General features: G+C 43.1%; 2 protein-coding genes across 3 annotated transcripts in view; one reads left to right on the plus strand and one right to left on the minus strand.

Annotated features, from left to right (window-relative positions):
• Nucleotides 1–3,533: 3,533 nt before the first annotated feature.
• BRI3 (brain protein I3) lies at nt 3,534–20,932 on the plus strand. Its single transcript, XM_067306617.1, has 3 exons — nt 3,534–3,840; nt 5,358–5,472; nt 20,544–20,932. Exons 1-3 carry the CDS (start codon nt 3,675–3,677, stop codon nt 20,674–20,676), a joined length of 414 nt encoding a protein of 137 aa, XP_067162718.1. The 5' UTR covers nt 3,534–3,674; the 3' UTR covers nt 20,677–20,932.
• Nucleotides 20,933–22,400: 1,468 nt separating this feature from the next.
• BAIAP2L1 (BAR/IMD domain containing adaptor protein 2 like 1) overlaps nt 22,401–27,466 on the minus strand; it is a 44,112-nt gene continuing 39,046 nt past the window's right edge. For both annotated transcript variants that reach the window (XM_067306437.1, XM_067306436.1), the window contains exons 13-14: nt 23,524–23,564; nt 22,401–22,985 (exon numbers count right to left, since the gene is read on the minus strand). In XM_067306437.1, coding sequence (XP_067162538.1) covers nt 22,910–22,985; nt 23,524–23,564 — 117 coding nt within the window. In that variant the 3' untranslated portion in view covers nt 22,401–22,909. The remainder of the gene's footprint in view (nt 22,986–23,523; nt 23,565–27,466) is intronic.

The raw sequence follows: 27,466 nt of genomic DNA on the forward strand, positions 1-27,466 counted from the left end.
GCAGCGCGGGGCGGGGAAGGCCGCGCGCGCTCCCACTGGCTGCGCCGCCGCGCGCCGCCGCCATTGGGCGGGCGCGGGCGCGTCACGGCCGCCGGGCCGCGCCGGGGCGGGGGAGCGGGCGGGCTCGGCCGGCGGGAGACGCGGGGGGGCGGCGGCGCGGGTGGGCTGCGCGTCTGCCCGGGCGGCCCGGGGGCATCGCCCCTGTCAGCGCCCTCCCCTGGGAGCGCAGGGGAGACAGGAGAGGACGGGGGGCAGGAGGCTGGAGCCGCGTTCACCGCTGATCCCGTAACACGCGCCTTCCTGAGGGGTACAAGTTCAAGGAGGGAAAAAGCCGCCGCTGCGAGACTGCGCAGCAGCGGTCGAGCTCAGCGGGAGAAACAAAGATGCCGCTTAACAGTGACTCTGCGTCACGGCTGTGCGTGCCCGGCTGTAGGCCAGGGTGTAAAGCACGGGGTGATGAGCCGTGTGTGCGTGGAGGGACGGTCGGGAGCCGTGTGTGTGGGGGGGGGACGGTTGGGAGCCGTGTGTGCGTGTGGAGGGACGGTCGGGAGCCGTGTGCGTGTGGAGGAATGGTCGGGAGCCGTGTGCGTGTGGAGGGACGGTCGGGAGCCGTGTGTGCGTGTGGAGGGACGGTCGGGAGCCGTGTGCGTGTGGAGGGACGGTCGGGAGCCGTGTGTGTGTGGAGGAATGGTCGGGAGCCGTGTGCGTGTGGAGGGACGGTCGGGAGCCGTGTGTGCGTGTGGAGGGACGGTCGGGAGCCGTGTGCGTGTGGAGGGACGGTCGGGAGCCGTGTGTGTGTGGAGGGACGGTCGGGAGCCGTGTGTGCGTGAAGGGATGGTCGGGAGCCGTGTGTGTGGGGGGGGGGACGGTCGGGAGCCGTGCGCGTGTGGAGGGATGGTCGGGAGCCGTGTGTGCGTGTGGAGGGATGGTCGGGAGCCATGTGTGCGTGTGGAGGGACGGTCGGGAGCCGTGCGCGTGTGGAGGGATGGTCGGGAGCCGTGTGTGTGTGTGGGGGGGACGGTCGGGAGCCGTGTGTGCGTGTGGAGGGACGGTCGGGAGCCATGTGCGTGTGGAGGAATGGTCGGGAGCCGTGTGCGTGTGGAGGGACGGTCGGGAGCCGTGTGTGTGTGGAGGGATGGTCGGGAGCAGTGTGTGCGTGAAGGGATGGTCGGGAGCCGTGTGTGCGTGTGGAGGGACGGTCGGGAGCCGTGTGTGTGCGGGATGCAGCAGCAAATCTGAGCAAAAGCACTATTCTGTCGGCCTGCAACACCAGCTCTTGGAAGAGGCTGATGTGCCCTTCCCTGGGCCTTCAGCATCAACTTCTTTTTCTTTCTGCAGTCAGTCACAATCCCTGACAAGATAGACGAGCTCCCATGCTTCCAAATAAGCAAACGGGCAGGAGATCCACAAACACTGAAGTACCTCAGATCTCCATGCATCTCTAAGACTCAGGAAAGGGCCCTTTTCTAAGGGAGTTGAAGATCCGTGCTGAATGTAGCTTGGGAGGTTTGTAGTGGCGGGTCAGAGAGCGCCTCTCCCTTGCCCTGTGCTGTGGAGCAGGGTGTGATGCACATGTGAAGTTCTCCAGCACCATGTCTGCACCAGGGGAAACCTTCAGTCCGCAGCATGTATAGGGTGTGCCCAGATATTCCCATGAACAGGGCTCTGAGGCTTTGCAGAAGAGAGAGAAAAAAATCTAAATATCCTTTCCTTTCTGTCCTTTAGTCTTGTGGCTACAGCTCAACTGAGGAGGCAACAGTTATTTTCAATGAATAAAGTCTCACTTAGTTACGACTGCTGGCCTTGTCTGCTCGGGAGATTTCCTTCAGTTTTGCTCACAGCTGTAGTTGTCTACAACCTCTAGTGTACCATGGCAAGGCCGCTGTTTGGATAGGAAGCGCAATTAGAGGAGGTCTGCCCAGGTAACTGGGGCAGATCCTTGACCCTGGACAAGGTTAGAGTGCTTGGGAATTAACTCTGTGAGTGTTTAAGTCTCTTGTTATTATGAAAGACTTTGCTCTGTCCCTGCCGCAAGTCAAAATGTTTTAAATCTTTTCACTGTTTCGTGGTCATCGTCCTTATGTGCTTAGTTCATACACATAGTTGGTTTCTCTTCCTTCTTTTGCTTGTTCCACACTTTCCCAAATTTCACTTCTTTAAAAGGGGGATTTCTCCTTGTCATTTGACAGTAATTTTAGGGAAGTATCTTTCCGCTAATGAGGAAGTGCTGCGTTGCATTTGTGTTTTAAGATTTTTTTCTAAAAAACCCTCAAGCAATATGTATTCTGATATAGTTACAGTAAGCAAAATCTTTTCTGGGCGTAGCAGCAGTCTCTGAGTGTAGCTGCAGAGCGCCTGGTGCCCCTGCCAGATGAGTCAGGCACTGCAAGCTGCGGGGAGGAGACGGAGAGGGCAGGAGCCTCTCACCGCCATGTGATCCTGGCACAGCCTCTGGTTCTGGGACATTTAGGGTCCCTCCCCATCTGTTCCAGGCATGTCTGGTTTTGAGGCAAATGGTTTAACCTCTTTCTTATTTTGTTGCTTTTGTTTTCCTTGCTGTAAAATGGGGAGAAACCTTCCCTACTGCACTAGAGTGTTTGTTATAATGGTAAATTCTTCAGTGTTTGGGCGAATGCAGTTGCCATGGAGATAGGAGCCATGTTGGTACCTGTACTGAAAGACAAACCTGTGACTATTTCAAAAATAAAATAGTGGTGAATCAGACATCCCAAGGGACGAAGGTGTGGAGAGAAGAGTTTTAACCCTGTTCAGAGACATTTAAGATCCTTTCAAAATCCGTCCTGAACTCTGCAACACGTGCGCCTGCTCGGCCCTTGTCTTCCCCAGGCAGCACCCGCTTGGCCCCCGCACGAAGGACAGCGGCTGGCTGCGCTAGTGGAGTTGTACCACGGGCAGTGTCCCCTCGGCTCCCCGTGCTCGGGCCTCTTGCTGGGGAGACCCCGGTCGCGGCAGGAAAGGCCTCGGCAGGATCGGGGACAGCACAGAGGTTATGCCGTCGTGGCCGAGCTGCCCATTTCAGGCAAGGGGTACGCGAATGACAGAGATGTTAGAAAGGGCCTCAGCGAGCATACTAAAAATCCACCCAACCTTAAAAAATCCATAAAAATCCATTAAAAAAACCCCAAAACTGATGTAAAAAGCTGTGTTCAGCAGGCACCCCCTCCGCAGGGAGGGTCGGCGGCGCAGTGGCCGCTGCCGCCCGGCTTTAACCTCAGCTGCAGTCACAAGATCAAAAAAAAAAAAAAGAAAAAAGGGAGAACAGCGGGAGCAGCGGTGCCGCCGGGCGCGCGGCCCCTTTAAGGCGGGGCGGCCCGCGCCCCTCGCCCGCGCGGCTGGCAGCGGCGTCACGTGGCGCGCGGTCTCGTGACCGGCCGCGAGCGCCGCCGCCGGGGCCGCGAGCGCGTTGCGGGGCGCGGGGCGGGGGCCGCTCGCCAGGGGCCGCCCCTCCCCCTCCCCCGCCCCCCCCGGATGCGCGGGCCGCCGCCGCTGCCGCCGAGCTGCGGCGCCCCCGGGCGGGGCGGGGCGCGGCGCAGCGGCGCTGAGGGGCGGCGCCCGCCAAGTTGGGCGCTGAGGCGAGGGCGCCGCTTCCTCTCGGGCCTCCCGGCGCTCGCCGCTCCGGCAGGAGGGCGGGCGGGCGGCGCCGCGGCCCCGGCATGGACAACAAGCCGCTGCTGCAGGAGAGACCCCCCGCCTACAGCCCCGCCGCGCAGGGCGCCGGCTACGAGTACGGGCAGAGCAACTACGGCGCCATCCCTGCCCCGCAGCCCGGCTTCCAGCCGCCCCCGCCCTACCCCTACCCGGGCGCCGCGGCGGCCGCAGGTGGGTCCGGCGGGGCCGCCAGAGCCGCCTCGGGGGCGGCGGGGCGGGGGGGGGGGAGGCGCCTCGCGCCCGCGGCGGGTCCGGTGCGTGGCCTGGGCCGCCCGGCGGCTCCGCGCCGGGGGGGCGGAGGGGACCTTCCCCCCCCCGCGGAAGCGCCGCGCTCGCGTAATCCCGGTTTTGGGGCTCAGCCCCAGGTGCGCGGGGCCCGGCTGCCCCGGGGGGCGGCGCTGCGCCCGTGCCTCGCGCCCCGCGAAGCCCTGTTTTACGGAGTTTGCCCTCGGAACCTTCTTCCGCCGCCAAACGCCGGCAGAGGGACGCGGCAGCGTTAGCAGTTTGGCTCTTAAAAAAAAAAAAAAAACCCCAAACAAAAAAAAAAAAACCCTTGCCCTTTTCACGCGCTTCACTGTGCTCTCTGGCCAATGTTTGCTTTTCTGAGACACTTCAGTAGTCTCGGGGAGGTTTAACGCAGGTGAGTGGATACAACGCTCCTGTTAACTGAATTAGGGCCAGTTGCCGTCGAAGGAAAAAGTAAAAGTAGCCTCTCCGGAGAGGAGAGACTGTAGAGTTAAGGGAGTGGTTCAAAAGTTGCAAAAAGCGCTCTGAATGCAGTGGGTATTTAGACCCCAATCCTCAAGCATTGGGTTGACTCATGAGGCCATAGATAATTCCTTGTTAGTAACGTGGAGCACATTCTCCTATAATACGAAAATTGCTGATGACTTCTCATTTTAAATCGTGAAGTATTACGTTTTTCAGTACATAACTTGATTCAAGAAAGTCTGAGAACTGCACTGAAGAGAAACTCGAGCTAGGTTATACCTGGGCAAAGTGTACCTTGACTGTATGATTATGCTGCGTATCTCTAACCATCCCTTTAGGAAGCATTTATTGGGTTTTTCTTTCTTTTTTTTTTTTTTAATGTTAATGCAGTAGCCAAAAGCTTTCTCAGTATTCTAAATACAGTTGTTAAAATGACACATTCACTAGTTAGCCTCATGGGTTTTCTGAAAGCCTTCCCTCTGTGCTGTGCAACTTGCTTCCCTACCACTTGCATCCTGCTACCCCTGCCTGATTCTCTAGTTATAAACTTAATGTGTGGAAGTTAAGCTGGAAATCAGAGGAAGGTTCATTCAGTTTCACTAGTTTCTATGCTGGAGTGGGACATACCTGAAACATAACCTCTGGAAGTGAAATCTGTAATCCTCCTTTGTTTAAACTGTTTTTTCCTGGTGTTCTAATGGCATTGAAACCAACTCTGAGTTAATTATTAGCTCAGTGTGCTTTTTAGGTGGTTAAAATTTACTAGATGCTTGGATTTATGAAGTGGCTTTGCAATTAGGTGTGCTGAATAGTATGTTCCAACTCTATTTTGATACAGATTTGTAAAGTACTCCATCAAAACTACATTTCTGTTTATTTTTTCCCCCCGTTAAACAGTTCTGTTTCCATACTGTTAACCGGTTTATTGTTGTTGTGTGCTTCACACGCAGTGATTCAGTTGTTTCTTCTCATTTTAGGATATGCTGTTCCTCCACCGTCAGCACAGCCAAACTATTCAAGCACGTACACCATTATTCAACAGCCTGCTACCACCACTTCTGTAGTAGTAGTTGGAGGCTGTCCTGCCTGCAGGTAAAATTGTTCTCTAGTTGAGAAATAAACTCAATCTGGATGGTTTTTTTTGTTTGCGAGTATGCAAGTAGTTACTTGATTTTTTTCAATAGTTTTTCTGTGTATGTGTGTATATAGTACAATTGAATTAATTGAAAAAGTACTAAAATAAAGCAGTGGAGTGCTTTCATTTATTCAGCATGGGCTTGTCCTGATGGGCTCTTGACCACTACTACAATTAATGTTGTAGGTTCTATATAAACGTGAATCTGTACTTTACGATGGAGGAAGATCTGTAAGTGATATTTTCAATGAAAAGGCAGTTCAGTCACAAATATAAAGCCTCAGCTCTTGAGGGAGGGGAAGACAGGAGTCCTTTCTGATGCATTTGTGACCAGATGTAGTGAGTAGCATGACTTCATAATGAAACTTCCTGTGATATTTGGCGATAGTCACTTCTGGTTATCTGGCAGTCCTGTGGAAGGTGTCCTGCCCCCATCCTAACACTATCCATGCTGTGCAAAACTGGGTGAGTTAATTGTTGGTGTTGGTTAAAAACATCAGTATTATAAGACTTTTAAAGTCTTTTACTGCAGAAGACATGGGAGGTTAATAGATTTGATTCAAAGTGTTAATCTGATGTAGGGGAGAAAACCAGAAAAAGAGTGGTCAGCTTTTTGGAATTGCAACAAAAGAACAAGTTCCCCCTTAGAGATCAACAGCTGTAAAAAAGGGAAGCAGTCACTCTGTTCTACGTTAATGCTGTAAGTCTACTGTAGTCCCTTTGCACTTCTCCATTCTTGTCATCCAGGATATTAACAAATGGGTGAGGGCAGTCAGATTGCTGCTGGTGCAGTTCAGACGCTTGTGCATCTGTCCAGCTTTATGACTCAAATGCAGTATCATTCCCTTTCTGTTAAGATGTATGGGAGTTACCCTTGCAGCATCTTGCAAGGAGGCACTTAATATTCTGCAGACCTGAGCCCTTGCTTATCCATTTCAAAACATGCATAGGAAACAGACTTGCCAGAATAGTTTAAATGATACCAGATTTCAGTGTGGTGAGTGTGATGGAGCTTGGCATAGTGTCAGATGCTATGTCTTGGATGCCTTCTGGCTTTGCTAAAACTGATGTTTGTTCAAGAGTCAGTACCTGCCCTCCAAAGCGGATTCAAATGATAAGAAGTTCTTGTGCTGTATAAAAGCAGGTGCCTGTTGAAATTCCACTTGTTAAGGCTGAAAAATGGTAGCAGCTAGAGCTATTGATCTAGAAGGAGATGTATGTTTTAAACAATGAGGGAACGTAGCCCCTGAGCTGTTCAGAGGATGTGGTAGATCCTGCCCCTTGAGTGATTACAATAAAGTGCTTGTGCTTTTGCTCAAGCAGAAGGCAGGAAAAACTCTGCATTACTCAGTAAAAGGCAAGCAGTATGCTTATGGGGGCCTTCTGGCCCTAAAGCATAAATCTGGAAGTAAATTTAATATGGAAATGGTCTTCTGCAGTAGCCTTAGGTTGGTGGACTCTTGCTGACATTTTTAGGATTTATTTCTTTTTCTGGCAGTTATCCTGGGATGCTCTAGGAGACTCCTTTTGAAACAATCGTTTGCAAGTATAATATCTAACTCTAGTATCCTTTCAGCCCTATCTGGGAAAGTGAGCAAGTCTGAACCTTGTGGAAGGTGTTTTCTATCCGATAATAAGTCCCGTATTAGCCTTGCACTCCTGGAGGTACCCAGTGCTGTGTACATTGCTTCCTGTCAGATTAGTGTTGATCCGAAGTAGGGTCCTTGGACTCCTCCCATTCTTCTAAAACAAAACACCCTCTACACAAACCTCGTTCACTTTTAGATCCTCAGGTTTTGTCTCTGGCTATGAAAAAAGTTAAGCTGTGAGGATTACTATGACCTGTTGGTTACTCTGGGCCATAGTGCTGCACTGCTTAAACTGTAAGACTCTTCTGGGCACTTCTGAAATACTCTTGAGGGGGGAATCCCAAGGGCCAGTAACTGTATCTCGTAGTGGTGTGTCATAGCCGCCTTCACAATGCCAGGTTGTATTGCAAGTTCTGCTGACTCTCTTTGGAGGAAGAGTCAGAGTGTGACTCTTGGTGTCAATGATAGGAGAGAAAAATCTCAGATTGCTTGTCTTTTGACTTTATGGAGGAGTTGATAGTCTGCTACTTTAAGAGATCATTAGAAAGAACAGGGCGGCTGGATGGGAAGCATTATATCGGCAGTGTAACCCTTCATAAGGGTCAGCATTCATTTTTCTGAAGGGTTACGTTGACTGCCTCTCTTAGAAAAAGAGCTCATAATCTTCTTTGACTTCTCAAGACCTTAAGCATAGTTCTAGTTTACTTCCTTGGCCTGGAAACCTGTTACATGGGGAATGCAATATGCAACTATGCACTTGATACAACACTGAACAGAAAGATGTGAGGGCATCAATAACATACAAAACTATTAATAGTGCATAAAAATTTGGTTATTAAATAAAGCAGCATTTCTGTTACTCTTCTGATTTGATGCTGTGCATGATTATTAGAGAAGTCCATTTGCTTTAGGCCATGAGGAAAAAGCCTTGTTTGTGGCTGTGGAATAACATCAGTGATAGAGAGGGCTAATGCCCAACATGAGGATTTCTATCATGAGAAACACAAACCAGTCTCCTGTGCAATGGCATGTGTATGTGTTGCTAATTCAAATCAAAACCACTCCAACTTAAAATATATGGTGTTTGAGAAGGAGAAATATGTGCTATTTGTTTCTTATTTGGGTAGGAGTCTTGTGCTGCACAGTCATGAATGATCTTGGGGTTGATAGGCTAGCTACAGCAAAGTGGATCTTTAGGCAAAAATTATGGTACAAAGTTGTAAAAAGTTCGTAATATATCTCTAAAAGTAGCCCCTATAGAAGTAGGGTAGTATCAGCACTGCATGCACCTGGTCACTATGTATTAAGTTTTTTTTCTTCATCTGTGAAACATTGCTGCACCTGAGGGATGAGTCTCCTGTCTTGTGTGCCATACCTCTAGCTTAAGTTATTCCTTAGTCAGATCACCCTCACTCGTCACTGGTCAGCACTGCTTTCCAATTACACACTCTGGTCCTTGCTGTGTGTTTGTTCTTCCTTTGTATTGTTATAATGCCTGTGGTAGTTGCAGTCCTGTTCTCTCAGACTTAGTGTGAACGCCTCTCCCCACCCAATCCTGATGTATAGAGAATCAAACTGAGATGCAGAATGTTGTCAGTTAATTTTATTGCTTGTAGTTGACATCTGATGATTGGCCAAGTTATGCTTTTAAACTATTTTGTGTTTGCAAAGAACAGCTTGAGTCATTACAGACACTACCTGTAGAGATCCAGCCATGTAATTACCTTTCTAGCTTGGAGAATGCAGTATGGCTACTGCTCATGTGGTCACTTTCATTTTCTTTTTCTGTCTTGCTTCGTTTGGGTGGAACAAACCGCAAAGGAGTATTTGTTTTCCTATTACTTAATTTTTTCACGGGATCTTTCTTCTTTTATAAAAACATTCTCTTGATCTGAAGTTTGCAAAAGCTGGTTCTTTCAAAATCTGGGGCAAAGCCTGCGATGGGCTCTGTTCAGTTTTTATTCTCCTGTTTAGCAAGTATTCAGTTGTTCGGCAGAAAGGGTGAGAGAAAGGACATAAGCCACTGCGTTATGATGGCTTTCTCTTGAGAATTATTGCAGTGGATCTCCAATTATCATAATACTGAACCCCCTTCCAGGACTGGAGGATGAAGCAAGTGGCATTAAAACTGTGTTTATTCCCAAATCTCTTAGAGCCTTCTCCCTGCCCTAGGTGTGTTTTTGTTTTGTTTTGTTGACTTGACAAAGTAGTAAGATCTCAGGTTTTGATTTAAATTGATTTTTCTTCAATTAAGTGCATCTCTTCTGAGAGAATGGTCTCTGGGAAAACTGCAATTAGATGAACTCCTTCAAAATTTGAATTTTTTGGTTTCGCTTCAATTACTTCAACCACAAACACGGTGTGTGGAAATTGATAGAAGCTCATTCAGGATGTGGGTTTTCTACAGTTATTAACAACAAATATAGTTAAATTTTATGTAAATATTCTTAATATATTTTCATAATATATATTGGTTGAAAATGCAAGGAGTCAAAAAAGATGTAGCTATTTAGAGAACATCTAATATCCTGAGGGAAACCTGTGGATTTTCTGTTTCTAAGAGCAGGCTGACGTGCTACAGAGATCCTTGTGAATCTCGTGAGTAAAGCCACCTTTGAATTACCATTTCAAGAGTGCTATGCTGAAGAATAGCCATAATAGCGCAGCAGCTCCTGGCACTGATCTTAGTCATGAAAACAAGATCAGCCTGTGATGGGAATCAAAAAAACTCCCTTATACTATAGCATACAGCTTTTGTAAATGTATGCTGTGCAGACAGATTGGGGCGTTCATCCCTGCTCTGCTGTAATTTGGTGGCTGGAGCAGTTAGGGCATGAAATTCAGTAATGACTTAAGCATGTGATTGCTGTATCAAGTCTTTCTTCTTTGCAGACTTGAGCAGATGCCATGAGTCTGCCATTTGGAGTTACTGACTAGGATACTTGCAACCTTTTTTTTTTCTGCCAGTCTTACAGCAGAGGCACACAGCTGCTTAGAGGAAGGTCTGTTACCTAAGCCCAGAAGAGGGGAGGTGGTAAGCCTTTTAATAGGGTCTCAAGTGAGAACAGCATCGCTAGTGCAGTTTCCGTGAGAATTTTAGTCTTACTGGTCTGAACTGATTTGAGGGCAATAATCTGAACACTTCATGCAGTTAACAAGATATAGCAGGAATGTATTCCCTAATTGGTCCCTATAAAAATGATAACGTAGTCCCAAACTCCCAGGCTGTAAGTGGGCCTGAGCTGAGAGCATTCTTTTATGAGTATACCATTTGTCTTGGTGTCTGTAATCTGATAGTTAGGATTTCCTTGTAGCAATAAGGAGTTTTGGGAGAGAGGAGGAAACCGGTCTTGTCTGTTGGGTGACAGTGGTAACCAGAGGTGTGTGTACACACACTGGTGGTGAGGGGGAACAACACCAGGTCTCAAGCCAGTACGTGGATAGGTATCCACGGTGCACAAATTACTCTAATTGGCACGCTCAGCCTCGCTTGTGAGGCTGAGGTCATTGGTGTGAAGCTATAGAGCTCGTCTCTGCAATTAGTGTGTTCTCAGAATTGGAATTAAAGCAGTGGTGCTGCTTCACTTCATTAGAGAAGGCCGGCGTTCCAGGAAACGTGGCGGTTACGTACAGGCTGCTCCCATCGCCAGAATTTCTCTGGCTCTGCAGCTTGCCCTCTCTATAGGAAATAGGGCCTAAAGGTTAAGGAAGTTCAGGTAAGTCTGCAAATATTCTGGTGCCTGTTGCTTGAAAGTGACTTTTAAGGATAATAGTGTTTACATGTATGTGCAGCCTGTGTTGAGGAGAGCAGGCCGATGGCTATGTATAGATGCAGGCCCCTTTCTGTAAATATGGATCAACAACCATTCAACATGCTTTCAAGCTGAGGCTAGGGGAGCTGGCGCTTCTCTCTGTGAAAATTTAAACTGTAAGCATCCCTTGCTTACTCAGTTGCATATGTAATTGTCAATTCTCTTCCTGTTTTACTTGCAGCTAAAGATGTAAATGTGCTTAACCTAGCCGTTGTTGTATTAGCAACCATGCTGTTGTTGCATTAGCTAGGACCAACCTAACAGAGGCTATTATGTTTGTTTTCATGTCCAAAATTAAAGATTTAGTAGGCGGTTTCCAAAGCCCTTGCTCGTCACTGGTCTGACTCTGTTTAAATCTGAAGTTAAAAGCTCAGCTAACGTCAGTGGCACCGAGATGGGATACTGTTCTGAAAAATTCCACTAGTCTTGCTTGATCAGTGAGGGAGTATCTTTGTAGAAGACAGCTGGAGACACCTTTCAAGTGGAGTATAGTTTTCTTTTCAGGTTTTGCAGAGCTTGTCCTACAACCAAAATACTGTCTCTGGTTACCTGGGATGACCCCTTGGCCTTTATTTGTAAGAGATGAAAAATACTGATAAGCAACACGCATACAAAACAACAAAAATAAAAAGGTGGTGTTAAGTCTAAAAAAATGCTCATGTTAAATTGTTCTGATGTTGTGTTTTTAAATCTGACTGTTGGCCCTTTGATACTGAGTGTTTGACTTAAGATGTTAATGGTTTAAGACTTATTTTCAAGAAAAGGTTTATCTGGAAAGTAATTTGATTTTAAATGCTTGTCAATGGGAATAATTGACCTTACTTTACAGAGTTGGCAACTGCAGTATAGCTTAAATCCAAGACACTGCTTGCAGTATAAATAAACCTTTCCTCTTTATTTTTAGATTGGGAGTGGTGCAGTTATAATCAGCTTTTATGTGGTTTATACCGTAGAACAAAATTTATGTTTGGTTACATTAATGAATCTACAGTTTGAATATGGAGTCTCTAATTACTCCACAGCTCAGGTAGGATACAAAAGCTAAAATATTCATATTCTCATTTATAAAAAAAAGTAGGGATTTTTCTTCTTCTAAGTTTAGTAATTGGCTAAACAGGGAGTGATTGGGGAAGTGTTCCATCTAAAATTAGGTGGTGACATAAATCAACAGAAGCCAAAAAGTGCTTGCGTAGTTAATGCTGTAGTAAGCCCACTGCTATAGATCTGTTATGGGAACTGACCCTGAAATAATAGGTATGTTATCATGGAGGTCACATAGTTATGGTTCAGTTACGCTTCCCAAATGAGTGTCACGTGTAACTGCCTTGGCCTGCTAGTTGGTTTGCTGTCTCCGGTGCTCCTCTGTCACTGGCCTTGGAACGCGTCCTGTGCTCGCTTTGTCCCTCGATGGTCCTTCTCCCCGGTTTTGATGTTGAATATGGATGGTGATTTTTTGAATTGGTGAAATGTTGAGCTTGGCATAAGGAATGCTTTCCAATAACCCTGTTTAGGAGGGAAGGGACTTTGAAGTAAATTCTATTTAAAGTGCCAGGGACATATGCTTACTAGTAGACTTGCCCCTTGCAAGCTGATTAAGAGGGTTGATTGTAGCGGGTTAGGCAGCAGTCATCTATGCTTGGGTTTGTAGCTACTCGGGGCTGACCAGAAGTACCCCAATTGATCCCTCTTTAATGTTTAATTAGTGTGTCTATTCCATAAGGCCAGATCAAAGTTAGGCTGCTTATTCTCTTAACTACACACACTGGTTTACTGAGGGTCACAAAGGTGGATTTGAGGACAGGGACCAAATATGAAATTAATAAAAGACAAGGAGAAGACTTAAAAACACTAACAAAGCAAGGGTTTTATGCCTACAGGAAGGAAATGCTCACTGTGTGTGAATGAAGAAGATGGTATTAGTGTAATAGCAAAACAAGGCAGGAAATACAAGAACCTTAACATGTTGTGCACTGCATACTTGGATAGATAGTATGCATTTACTGAAGTAAGGTCTTTTGGGTGTAATTGAAATCCATGGGAAAGGGACTCTGCTTTTCTTGGATGTATCCCTAGTACTGAAAACAGCCCAAATCTTTAATTACTTAGAAACATCTAGATTGTGTCTTATCCACTCTGTGCATGTAATATGTTACCTGGATAACCTGTGGAGGGGGGTGAGGAGGAAGCAGTGGCCTCATCTGGAGTTCCTGAGCTGTTACCACTGATTTTTATTTGGCCTGAGAGTGCTAAGCATTTTGTGCATTTCCACAAATACAAGTCAGCAAATTCAACTTCTACATCCAGGCTTGCCATTTTTGTTTTAATTCTAACATCTTGTCTATCACTGTCTCTGTAACCAGCTTGGCTGCGTCCAAACAGTTTTGTATCTCTCCGCATTTCAGCCCTATTAGGTTCTTACCAGAAGGTGGCACGTCTAGTAGCACATCTTTTCCCTAGTGAATGAAGTCGAAGGCCTGAGAGCCTTGTTTACTGTTCAATTCTTTAATTAGTCTATTTTTGAGAGCCAATTACAATGTAATTTACAGTTTTAATGTCCACATATGTCCCAGACAAAGAGGTTGTAAAGCAAAGTAGTTACTGTGTTAAAGCTTTCCTGTTAGCCTTAAGGCATACTGCAGAACCCCCACTTACACACAATAATGTGCTCAAGTAGGACAGCTAGGGAAAATATCTGGAAACAAGTGTTCCTAGGAAGCTCTCCCACTCTGAAAAGTCAGTCTAATAAAAGCATTTCTGCTTTGGGGTAGTATGCTCTGAACTCTACTTAGGGAGCTGCTTTTGAGGTTTCCTGGTAGGTTAATGGTGTAGCAATTGGTTTGGGATTAGGACTTGAAGGCTGAGTAGAAAAGGCAAATTGTTGCAGACTGCATTTTCTCTACTATTTTTCTTTCCTTTTGACTCCCTTCCGTTGATCTACATCTTTCCTGAGATGAGATCTACTCTGGATACAGTGGTCCAGAGGAAACATTAATAATCCAGGGTATATATAAAAGGTTTACTTTACATAAGTTGCAGGCTGTAGTCCAGATATACCCTTATATGATATTTGCCTCTTTTGCAATAGTGGCAATGTCGACTGCTGTTCTGTTCATAATTTTTTTTTTTTAAATAACCCCTTCCCTGTCTCTTTTCCTGCAGTGCTGTCACCTCTGTGAATGTTTTCTCCATCTTGTATTTCAGTATTGTGGGGGATGGTCTGTGGTGGAAGGGGAAGGGAAGCAGGCACCACTCTCATTGCCTGATGGGGGTCCTGGGCTAGGGTACTTTGCTGGAGAACACTAGACATAGACTAAAGAGAAAATATTAAACAAGCTGAGCAACTCTAGTGCCTTTAACTTCCCCGAGTGCTGTTTGCTGAGGTGATGCAGGGGAGATGCAGGGCAAGTGCTGATGTGCCAAGCTGAAGGTGAATTTCTGCTTAACAGCAGAAATGGCCTGGCTCCTCCTTGTCTGTGGGCATAGTGTGTAGCTGTAGTGTAGTTTGTCAGCGCTTTCACTGTAGAGGTAGAAGTGCTTTGCATGCCAGGTGAGGGAGACATGAAGTGTCTCCAGCCCTCGTAAACCCAATGGAAATACTTGTCATCAAGCCAGCAGAAGTGAAAGACTTGATGGCACACAAGACTCTGTTCATCAGCCCCACAAGAAACACTTGCAGAGGTATCTGCTGGACAGATGTGAGGGTGGCTGAATCTGACCTGCAAGAGAGATCTAGCAAACTGCATCATGAAGACAAGCAGTAGTCTGTCCTATTTCCAAGAAGCCTGAAATTTGCTCTTGCTGATGATGAGTGTGTTTAGGGTCAGTGTTAAAACTTACAGAAGAAATACTAGAGGTAAAAGTGTAATTCTGTGCTTCAAGTCCATACATTCTCGAAGTCAGCAACTCATTGTGGCAAGAATCAGTAAAGTTGTTTGAATCAAATACAGAACCCCGGCAGATCAGCTGGAGCAACTTCCTGGGTATGGCTGTCTGCTTGTTTCCTGGTGGGCCAGCCTCCCTGTATATCAGCACTCAGTGCAGACTGTCATGTCTTTTTGAAGAAGATTTGCAAAGAAAAAGGGCCCACTGTCGCCTTGTGCTTGATTTGTGACGCATCCCTTCTGCTTCAGTTGGAGAATCAGATTGGTACAAAGTACTTTGTACTGTTCGATGTACCCAGTGAATGTTATTACTAATACTTCTAGTATCTGTGGGTGGCAAGCCAGAATTATTGTCCTTTTCCACATGTGTTGACTATATCAGTGTGCTGAGTATGGAGATTCCTTCCTGGAGAAAGATGATTTTATGGATTTGGGCAGTATCACTGACACTCTTAAGTTGTATTTTAAGCAGATGGATTTGTGATTGGTGATAGAGTTGTGGGGATAGAAGCTAAAAGGGACTGGAAAGATATGTGAAACTTCCCATGGCTGAGGAGGCTTTCATGAAGTGCTTTAGAGCCTTGGAAAAAAAGGTGGTACCTACCCTGGTGAGAGTAGTTCTACAAAAGCATGCCACTGGAAAAGTGGAAGGATCTTAAATCCCAGAGAGTTTGTCATAATAGCTGAACATTTGTTTTGCAGAGCTGATCTATCATTGCTTTGAGTTAGAATGTCCCTGGACGCACTGATGTCAGTGTTTAAGAACAGTTTGCAATAGCAATGTGAGATTAAAGTGCTTTTACATTGATAGGAAGATGTAACTCTGGTAGTGTGCATGCCTAACTTGCAGGGAGCAGAGGGGTGACACTATGCTGGGTTGGCAGGAGTAGCCACAACAGGCAGCACGGACTACAACAAAATGGGCTCAGGACACTCTTGTTTTGAGACAAGAATCCGTGTGGTGACTTGAGCATTATTCTGCCTCTTTTAACTTGTTTCCTTAATGCAGCCTTACTGGGGGGTATGGAAGCAGAAAACTACTGCTGGGATCAGCTGTAGTCTGACAATACCTTTACACCAAATGTTAAGTCAGCAGCTACTGCAAGAACTCTGTAAACAGAAGTAAAGTAAGTTTATCAAAGGGAGGGGACTGATGTTGAAAGCTTAAACTTAACATTAAGCTGCATAAATGGAATATCAAGAACACTTTGAAAAGCCTTTAGCTTCCAGTGATGTTTCAGAGAAAGGGGAGTGGCTCTTAGGTTTAATCAACATGTAATATTTTAGGCAATTGCAACAGGGGAATGGTCTGGATTCTGCACCTTCCTTCATTCTATTCACTTGTACAATAGGTTGTCTGTGACTGCCCTGTAGGGAAACAACAACTCGTTGGCACTGGCACCTTGCCTGCTGAAGCATGTATTTCAAGGTCACTCTAGCTCTGTTTGTGTTGGCTTTTACTGCACCAGGGAATCTAAGAGGATGCATCTTATTCAAGTGTTTTGCTGAACTCCGAATTATGACTAGTGTAGCCGCTCAAATTTCTTAAGTCTGAATATGCGGACTTTTCTATCTGTCTTCATGTTGGAGGATATTCAGATACAGCACTTCAGAAAGAAGCCAGGTTCTGAAATTAAAATTCCATCCAGAAAATTTTCTGCTGTCATATGGGTCCTTTGTCATATGACATGCTGTGCTGAAACAATGTTTGTTATGTGAGGTGGCCATTCAATAGGAACAGAGCTGGAGCTGAGCTACGTCAATAGCAGGTCCTAATACAGCTCTAAGGGGACATTGGTTCTGGAAATAGAAATGGGAAACACTGAAGGTTATCTTAAGTGATGCATGTTTGGCCTTTGGATTTTTCTAGCTACCAGAAGTAAACTTGTTAAACAGCTTCTGACAGTGGTGCTGCATCTCTGATATGTTCTGGTGACTTAGGAAGTCTAAGTGTGAATAGCTAGTATAGTCCTTCACGTACCTACCTAATTGGCACCTTCCATAGTGAAGTGTTGATACTGAAAGTACTATTTCATTGTAAATCTACAGCCAGAATTTTTAAGTCTCTCTCTTATCCTGCTAAAGCGGTAAGCCCTAAATGACTAGTGCACCTCGGCCTCTGCATGTTAATCATATTGTTTTGTGCCCTCTTAAGAGGGATCTGTGACCCATAGGAGAGAACATGTTGGCAGCTGCAGGAACCAGATATTGCCAATGTGCGTAGTAACTTGAAGTAACAGACTGAAACAAACCTTTTGGCTGGCCGCATGGACTCTTTACAGGATTTTTTGCTTTTAGGTTGGCTCAGGATCACCTGAATGCATTAGAAGAGGCAGAATCCTTATGCATCTTGTACCTCGAAATTTGCATCCTGGCTGTTTGTCTGACTGTCTTTGCCTGTAGCAGTTGCCAGTTTTGTTCAATACACCATGGTAATCTATCTAGTCTGGGAGCACTCTGAGGCTAAAAGCTCTAATAGAAACCCTCAAAACTGCCAAGTGACACTTGTTTTCTATGCCATACTTTCATACTTCCATCTAAAAGAAAGAGCGGTCCTTTCTCAGCGCAACTCTGAACAGTCTGCGGCAGGTCTCTGAGACAGGAGCCAACAATTTGTAATCATTAGAGCAAATGTGTGTTACCCCCCAGCCCCGCAAGGAAGGGGTGTGTGTGTGTGTGTGTGTGTGTCTGTGAGGGAGAACTCCACAGCAGGAGAAGGTCTGGGGGGTGTTAACAGCAGCCTTCTGGTACCTGGGAGCACATAACTGAGAAGATGGAGCTAGGCTCTTTACTGAGGTGTATATGGCAGGAAAATGAGAGATAGTGGTCATAAACTGAAACAGGAAAGCTTCCAACTGGATATAAAGATAGTATTTTGCACTATGAGGATAATTAAACATTGGGACAGGTTGCCCAAAGAGGCTCTGGAATTCTCATCCTTGCAGCTTTATAAGATTTGACTGAAAAAAGCCCTAAGCAACCTGGTCTGAATTCAGTGTTGCTCTGCTTTCAGTAAGAGGTTGGACTAGGTGATCTCCTGTCTTGTCCAACCTGAGCAATTCTGTGAAGTGCTAGCTGTTCTATACTTTGTGTCATGGTCAACAAGAGTCTATGGCTTCTGCTAAAATTAAACCGTGTTCTTGTCAGCTTTAATCATAAATTAGGTCAAGTGTTCTTGACTACTTCTGTGGCTTTTAATTGGGTTGGATTTCATCAGATGAACAGCTTTACTGTCACTCTCCTGTACCTGAACGTGGCAAGATTCTCTGTACTGCCTGCAACAAGACATTCTGAAGCTCAATGCAGTAGGCTGGTTTAACGAAAAGCAGCTCTTGGTTTAATAAGCTGTTATCAAACAGGTTTATCCTTTTCTTTTCCAAACTCTAGGACTTGTATAAAAAGCCAGGAAAAGCACTTCACTGTTGAACCAAGGGGTCTCGGGAAGCAATGGATGCTCCAGTCAGCAGGCTGCTGACACACATCAGCTGTGGTAGTGCTTTGGGTGAGATGGTTCCAAAACATTCTCATACAATTACTAGACTGACCTCTGTAATTGTGCCAAATAGGAGAGGGAAAAAAAGCTTTTGTGAGGAACTCTTGTACGCTGTTTGGGACTTCCGTTTCTGGCAATCTTGATTCAGTAGGACAAGAAATTCAAGTCATGTTTTTAGGGAACAGCTGGACTACTAAATGGCTTCAGTGCTAAACAGGTATAAGGAAGCCTGCTATATATCCAGAAAGTTTCCCTAGGGTCTTACTTTCCATTGAGTTGATAACTAGATTTGAATCGCTTTTGACTAGGATAGGAAGCCTGAAGTCACTGAATGGCATCTACAACAGAAGGACTCATTTTGGAGTGCCTCTATATTGGAGGCTCATGGTGACTCATGGTATATCAGACATAAGTTATGCTGGTAATTAAAAACTACTAAAGTTATGACCGGGCCAAAATTCACCACTTAAACCACTTAAATCTGCCTGAACCATTGCTATCATTTGCTTTCCTCATCTGTGCTTCCATAGCAGAAAGGCCTTTTTGTGCCTTTGTGCTAAAGAAATGTAAATCATTTATATTAAGACTGCTTGCTTATATAACCTTTGCTATTGCAAATGAGGCAACTGTAGCGTTACTTTTGCTTTAAATGTTTTTCTTCTGTCACTTGACTTACTGCCAGATAGGCAGTTAGAAGATCACATGGCTTAAATAGCAAGTCTTGATTCTTTTCACAGAACCAAAAAGCCAGATATTGTGAAAACATCCTCTTTTGTCAGCTGATTACTTGGAAATATTAACTTTGTGCTCTCTGTAAAATACTGATCATTCTTCTATGCAGTATAATAATACTATTTGCACTAGAACTGAATCACAGGAGCCTAGGAATTTCTGGGCACAAACAACTAAATATTGTCTTCTGTTTTTTAATTCACTTCCAACTGTTATTTGAGCTCACTCGCCACCAGTGGACCTTTGTGGAAGCCAAACAGAAAACTGTTAGCTTTCCTTAATGACAAGCCTAGCGGATGAAACACTGATTTACACTACAGAAACACAATTACCTAGTTTTAACTTGCTTAGTTAAAACATGAGCTAGATGTTTCATCAGAAGCCCTTAACCAATGTTACACAATTCTCTGCCCATTCAGATCTTTCCCTTAGGAAAAAGCTGAGAAAAGGCACCTAATCATCAGATCAAAACATTCAGAGAAACTAGGATTTTATTTATTCTTTTTTCTGAAAGAGCTCTTGCCCACATTTATCCTGTGGGGGGGGACTTGAGGTTGAACGAACTGAGAGCATTCACATCAGGATACTGTAGAAACAAGGTAGACGGAGCATATGACCCAAGTGTGACTGCTGCCTGTTGTGAAAGACCGAAACAGCTGAGAAGTGGAGTTGTTTGGTTGACTTGCAGTAATCAGTATACCATTGTTCAGTTAAATCTTTGGCACTGTGTCATTCCAGAAGATTCGGTAGATTATTTTAAAAGCAGAACTGTTCTCACTTTACTGAGACGAATATTTAGCGACAGTAAGGTTTAGTTCTAGAAAAGTGTATCCTTACCTATAAGAAAAAACTTGACCCCAAGAAGTGCTATCAAGGCATAATGTTTGATACTTGCTTATAACTTCTGTCCTGAATGTTTAATTCTGTTTCTGTGTAATGACTTGGAGAGGGATGCAAGAATACAGGAAAAGAGCACTGAGTTTCAGGTCCTTCAAGGACAGCTTGTAACAGCTGTACATCAGAAGGCTGCAGTAGCACAGGCTTTCATGTTAAACCTTTCTGACTTTGAGAATGCATGTGACTTAAGCTAGCTCCCACTGTGTATATGGTGCTAGACCTGTATATTGTTTTCATTGTACTGGAATTACCCAATGGTTGTAGTTAAATGCATCTGCTCAGCTTCGTGATGGCTATGCTCTGTTCTAAGTACCAGCCCAGGACCACAGTGATGGGAAAATAGTTAGTCTGAACTATACCTTTAGGTTTCTTATTTACATTCCTTGCTCTGAGCATCTGCAAACTCGTGTTTGTTTTTTTTTTGTTTTGTTTTTTAAACAGTGTAATTAATTCAAAGCCTTCTGCTGCAAGCCATGAAAATAAGAGCCTTTTAAAAGGAAAATGCTTTGACCATCATGCTTTCTAAAATCTAAGGTGGTGTCATTTTAGCTACTGCAAGATCAATGTGGTAACTTTGGGTCAAATGTGGATGCCCTTGACTCAGTCTGTTTTCCATTTTTGCAGGGTTGGCGTGTTGGAGGACACCTTCACCTGTCTCGGTGTTTTGTGTGCCATTGTATTCTTTCCAATTGGGATTCTGTTCTGTCTTGCACTGAGACAGCGAAGATGCCCTAATTGTGGGGCAGCTTTTGGCTAAGGGGATGAATGTGGACGTGCTTATGGAAGCTACAACTGTTAGCATACTCTTTCTAATGTAAATGTCATGTACAATCATTTTATTTGCTTCAGACCTGTTTTGTAAAGTGTGAAGAAATTTAGTCTCTTGCATGTAATTTAAACTTAATCTTTTATGAGCATGTGCATTGCAAAACATGAAAACCCAACTTGTTTTCCATGTTTAGTGGCACCTCTTGAAAACTAAATAAAACTGCTTTTCTTTTTGCAATCCTCAACTTGTGGCCAGATTATTAAGTATGTGACTAGCTTGTATCTGATAACACAGTCTGAAAGTGAAGTTAGTAATTTTAGCTACAAAGTAGGATGAGTCTTTGTCAAGGGTCCTTACAGCAAAAAGTCTCTCTCTCTCTCTTTTTTTTTTTTAAGGGCTATATGTGTTTAATCTACCTGTCTCTTCACTCTACACCTCTTTCAAGAAAAATGCCCTAACAGCTCTTGTCCTGTATCTGGATAGACATGGTTAAATAGATTTGCTCCCTCCTCTGAAGAACTTAGCTGTAACTGACCAAGTGAGAACCCCTATTGATGAGTGAAGTGTTTGCTTATAGGGACAACCACTCCCCCAGCGGGTTGCGGTAGCAGAGATCCATGTCCTACTGCAGAAGCTTCCCAACACTGCGTATTAATACCAGTACCACAGCCAACAGCAGTTTCTGGTGGTGCAGCAGGGAGCACTTACTTACCGAAAGAGAGAGCTATGGCATTGCCAAATACTAGCTTCCAGCAGATAAAGATACTTTTGCATGTCAAAATATTTAATGCTACTACTGAACTGTTGAAGGCTGATACAGTATAGTTTGATTTGCCTCTAACTAGTACATTTTAGAAAACTGGCTTGAGTATAAATTGCACTCCTAAACTGTTAGTGTTTTGAAATGTCATGATAGATCTTTGTGCAAGATGACATAGCAAATGAAGTATCCTCAGCCTTGATCCGGAAAGGGAGAGGAGGAGATGGAATGAGTGTACTCTACCTCTGCAGCCATCACATGCTCATATACTAAGTAACCGAAATGCATTTACCATGACTTGAATTCACTGTTTATAGCAGTAGAAGCATGGCACAACAAAACAAATAGCCAGGAGGTGCTGCAGGGGGGGAATGTCCATATGTAAGGCAGAATGTAGAACGAGTAAGGGTTAAGGACTAGGGGTGCTCAAATGATACAGACTGTATACAGTAGGTGGGAAATATGTGAACTGTTCACTGATGCAGAGTGAGGAGTCAGTTTCTAAGATTATTACAGTAGGAAAAATCTCTCAGACTAACTCTATATGATTTAGGAGATCAGAGCCTGAGGTAACAGCTTCAGGTCCAGAGCTATGCACTTTAAAAAGCCATATTTCACTTAACTAAGATACTATACCCTGTCAGCATTAATGCCATTGCTAGGCTCCTTGACCAAAAAAAAATTGAAAACCTTCATCTGTTCTGTCTCTTGTGAAGGGCTGCAGTAATGTAGAACTTCAAAGGCAGCTTTTTATATTAGCATTTGAAAAAAAATCATGGCACTATTTTATTACGACATTTTTTCATAAGACTAAAGTTTGACAAAGTGTTTTAAAGAAGTTATCATTGAAGAATGTGCTTACAGTACAACATTTGACTTTAAATATAGGTTTGTGATAACATTTAAAAATTTGTATCTGTGAACATTAAGCAAAGCATTACAAACATGCCTATTCTTAGAGGATAAATATTTATTTATAACCTAGGGTGTCTTAAACAAAAATAATGAAATATAATCACTTTATACAAGCAGTTCTCTACTCTGGAATATTAAGGCAGTTGTTATATTGTTTTATTTGAAAAAAAAAAAACAGCTTTAAGGGGCATATGCAGACTTATATTCTAGAACTTACCATTGCAGTTTCCAAACAAGGAATGCCAAAGATTGATTGTTGCGAGCTATTAAGCTGGCGTACTAGAGTACCCAAACTATCTCCAGTATTTTCACAATTCTGTCACGCTACAAAAAGGGCATACTGCAAAATCAAGCCAAAATGCTCAAACATTTGCCCAAAGCAGTTACCTCATTAGAAAGTACAGGTCTTTAAAAATCAGAAATCCACTCCAGCATCATTCTACTGTACAGTAATTACATTTAAATAAGTTTAGAACAACTTCAGATAGCAGTTGTCATTGCTGAAAATGGTGTTTAGAAGGAAGAGGTACAGTCATAGTATTATATTCATCGAATAATTGGTGCTGATCTGTCATTTGTTACGGTTGGTCTGAGTTTCACGGTGGCAAAAGGATTTTCTCCACTGAAAAGAAATGCACAAAGTTACTAGAAGGCTCACTGCAATACAGCATATCAAAAGCAAGACTAATTTTTAAGCCATGCAGTTTCTTCATCCAACAGTTGTTTGGAGACTAAATTACATCTGCAGCTTCTATGCAACTCAGTTTAACTTGATTTTTTAAAACATAAGCTTATATATGACAGAGGTCCAAAATTTGGGAAGTTAATGTTGAGGTAGTTTGGGACATACTTTAAATGACTTCCAGTCTTCTGGAATTTTTATTTTTAACCCTTAAGGATGTAGTTTGACTTCCGTTCGCTGTCAAACCACTTTATTATTTCCCCAAGAAGTGTATTAGCAGGCTAAAGTGCCATATTTTACTTAATGCCATTCCTGAGAAAAGTACAACCTATTTATTTTAGCCATAATGTTTTACCAATGCCTAGGAAAGGTCCTAGAGAAATACAGGAAAAACATCCTCTTTTCCCCTCACAATTAATGCAGTGATATTAGCCAATACAAATAAATATAGCTGTATTATAAAAGCTTAAAAAAATACCTTAGAAAAGGTGGTTTTATAATGCCATTCATATCAGGTTTCTGTAAAAGAAAGAGTATTTATATAGGTTTGCAGAAACAAATGCTACAGGTGGTCATCTCAACTGTCCTCTAAAGAAAAGAGGCCCTGTCATTAAAACAAGATAAAACATCTAGCCCTTTGCAGTAATAACGGTGCAGTTCAACTGTGGAGATGTAGTTGGAGAGAAAATTAGCTCGGAACATCAACATTCGAAATGTAAAGACGCACCAGCTGCCTGCATGCAGGGGAGAGAGCGGAGGCGCCCCTAAAACAGCGGGGCCTTGCCTGCTCTTTCAAGTTCAAGATCATCGAGCACCTGTCTCAGTTCTAGCTGGGCTAGAACCTTTGTACAGGTTTATAGATTAACTTTTTGTAGGTTAAAATAGCAAATGTCACTGAAACAAAGTCCTCAACCAAAAAAAAAAAAAAAAAAAAGGCAAAAGTATCTGCAGTACGAATATCTTACCACAATGTTTATATAGCATAATTTATAAACTACTAGTTGTCAGAGTGAAATGCCAAAACTGGACTTGAACACTGGGCTTGGAGCAGATTTTATACACAGACAGCACAGTCAACACATTGTCATGCAACCGTAAAGTCAAAGTTAAAAAGGCAGCATCCAGCATAGTAACATTTTTAAAAATTAAAAGCCTGAGGTGAGAGCAGATTCTCATCTGTATTATATAGTTTTTATACCAGCTACCATGTTTAGCTACTGTTGATTTAAAAAATACAAGTTCAGATATCTCCCATGACTTTCAGGGGTGGTGATGGTAGGAAACAGTAACAAAAAAAAGCAGGAAAACAGCCGATTGATAGTATATGTATATATTTTGCATTGTTTGTATGAGAGCAATGATACAAAAGAAGCAATAGTTTTGAATAGCCATTGCTAGTATTTCATTATAATTACACTCACATTTAAATGCATGATCTGAAAACACTTGTTTTTATAGCTACAGTTTGCACTGTACTTCTGTGATGAAATGTACTGTATTTTTATGAAGTTAAGATAACCCAAAAGATGGCAGTGTTGCACTGCGACAGCGTTACTACGGGATACAATGTTTCAGATGTGATAAAATGAAGAACTATTGCAAATATAGTTGGCAAGCCTGTTGCACAAAGCAGAAGTTTTGGCAAACATCTGATTTCTGCTCCCCCCCAACTTGTAGTAATAATCAGTCAGGCTTAAAATTACATATTTTGAACTGCAAACTAATCACACTGTTTCTAATAGGTGTCAGATAAAGCTCAAACATGATTGAAAATTTGTCCACCACATTTGTGCATGTAGAAGCAGAAATATACATTTGCCTTTTATACAGCATTTTGATTTTTACTAATCATTCAATCTGTATGCCCATTTTGTTGCTAATACTTGAATTGAAAATTTCACTGCTAAACAAAGTCTAAGTCTTTTCTTTTGAGGTACATCATCTATTGTACCAGTAGTTCCTAGATATCGTGTTCTTCACCTGTGTCATGGTGCCTTGAAATCTGTATTTACTCAGGACCTAATTCAGCAGCTTTCTAAAGCCTGTGCTTAGCTTGTACATGTACATGAACAATGTAATTGGAATCACATCTGTTGTAACTAGCATCAGGCCTATAGTTGTATACTTTGATGAATTAATGTCTGAATTACATGCTGCTTTTTTTACTGAACACCAACTATCAAAAACCTATCAACTACTCTTTTCTTAAATGAAACTGTTCTGTATAAAACTGTTCTACATAACACACCATGAAAAATTTAAATTCCATCATATTTAAAACTGCAGCTTGCAAGAACCATCCCTCATCTTTCCCACTTGAAATCTTGAGCTATTATTCTGTGTATTCTGAAACAAAAATAAGATGCCTCAATGAATCGTTTTGTGCTTCTACATAAAAGACTATCATCTTTCACACGTATACAAATCCTGAACCAGTCTACAAACCAGCCTGGTGTAATATTTAGCTTCTTTCCAAAGCCTCGTGGGGGGGTGGGGGTGGTAACTTGCACAGAAGCAGGAAAGACAAGGAAGCACTGTAGCTTTTCAAAGGAATGGAAGTAAACAGCGATTATGGAGCAGAATCCTTTGGTGCAAGTGCAGTGACTCTCCTCTACACTTCTTTTTTGTGTAACGGGTAAGAAGGATCAGGGGATCACAGTAAAAATATAGCTGCTATGAGTTATGGGGTACCTCAACAAGAGAAGTAATTAGCTTACGCTCTAGAGTTTCTCAGTTTTTGGATCTTGCTTTCCCTGTGGAAATTTAGAAACCAAAAAAAAGACGTATACATCTTCCACTCTTAAAAGACTATAAACCTACTCTGGCCTCCAAAGAGACTAAATGGTTCCAATTAGAAGTCTGTCCTAGTCTAGCAGCGGAATGATTCGCCACTCCTCTTGGTTTTTCAGTTCAACAAGAATGCTAGTCCATGAGCCTTACATTTATTCATAAAAACCAAAATGCCATAAATGAAAAAAAGCCTTTCTTAAGGTGACTGCTCTTGAGAGCTGCCAGAGGACGGTTAGCCATATAAAAGGCAGCAGCACACTGAGACAATTTAACAGATTCAATAATTTTAAAGCTGTACAGCAAGTCACCTTTTACTTGTCGGAGGGCAAAGAACTCACCGTTCTGCTTGCCTGGCAACTTTCACAGGCTAATACATCTTCTAACTATCACTAACATAATTACGTTTGAAGGACATATTGATCTCACAGGTCTCAACTGTTAGCCATAGAATAAATGAACCAGTGTATAAATCTGACATTACATAGTTGTTAGGGCTCATTGCTGCTTTATCCAAAAATGAAAACCACAAATAGGTCAAAATAGAGATGGCTTTCTTCACAATAATTTTAGAAGTTCCGAGATACTTGATCTGGAAAGGGCTCAACACTAAAATTTAGATCTTACTTCTTGATACTCATTTAATGGATGTGAAAAGCTTTATTCTCATAGAAAGACATTGTGCTGGAAGCACTATATCACATACTTCCTACACAACAGGGCTCGCTACCGATAAATAAAGCCACTTCCTGAGATGTGGACTGAAATATGCTATATTGAAATATACACGCTAATATTAGAGTGTTCTGACAAAAGTCAGCTAAACTTTTAATAGAAAGTCTTAGAAAAAATAAAAACCATCCCAAAACATTACTACTCTAGTCTAAATGGGGAAAGGTCTCCTTAATGAGAGGAGAGTTTCCCACCTCCCTGGCAAGCAACTTTCATTCTCTTTATTATGAACCTCATCTTAGCTGCAGAGCATACAGTTTTTCATTCATTTTGAGGATCACAGATTTTCCGTAATACTTACATGAGTAGTAGTAGCCTTTTTTTGCCTTCCTACTGGAGCAAAGATACCTTTTGTTTCTATTTCTATAACTTCAAGAGACATTTTGGCAATGGTTAGTAGAAACGTGTCTCTGTGTTGTACCTATAGCTGTTCTCCCAACATAGCTGTACAGTGGCTTTACAAAGCCAAGTTCAATATGCTGGAACATTTCCGAAAGGCCTTTATAGCTAAATCTCTAGCAATTTTCCTCTTTTTTTTTTATTTGCAAAGTCAAGATCACACGCTCTACTTTACATCATGGATTTGTCTAATTTTTTTAATTACAAAAATGGAGTATTCAAAGAAATACTGTTTACTCAAAAAAGAAAATTAATACATTTAATTCCCTTCCCCCTATTTGTTAAAATTCTTCAATAGTTTAAAATTCAGATGTTATTTTCAGACAATTAATATGATTTGTGCACACTGGTTGCTGGTGTCTTACTGAGATGGTAATGCTTTTCTATTATGGTGTCTTGGATGTTACTTATTATTGTCATTATTAAATGAAAGTTTCTATTTTACTTATTTTTAAACACAGTTCATTCTCTACGTTTGTCAATATAACATAAAGACACTAAAA

Source organism: Apteryx mantelli, chromosome 16, assembly GCF_036417845.1.
Source record: "Apteryx mantelli isolate bAptMan1 chromosome 16, bAptMan1.hap1, whole genome shotgun sequence".
Lineage (NCBI taxonomy): Eukaryota > Metazoa > Chordata > Aves > Apterygiformes > Apterygidae > Apteryx > Apteryx mantelli.

Bases quoted from the DNA above. Each gene is read 5' to 3' on its own strand.
- BRI3 (XM_067306617.1), top strand. From the start codon at position 3,675: ATGGACAACAAGCCGCTGCTGCAGGAGAGACCCCCCGCCTACAGCCCC. The intron at 3,841-5,357 runs GTGGGTCCGGCG...TTCTCATTTTAG, and splicing joins GGGCGCCGCGGCGGCCGCAG to GATATGCTGTTCCTCCACCG. The intron at 5,473-20,543 runs GTAAAATTGTTC...CCATTTTTGCAG, and splicing joins GGAGGCTGTCCTGCCTGCAG to GGTTGGCGTGTTGGAGGACA.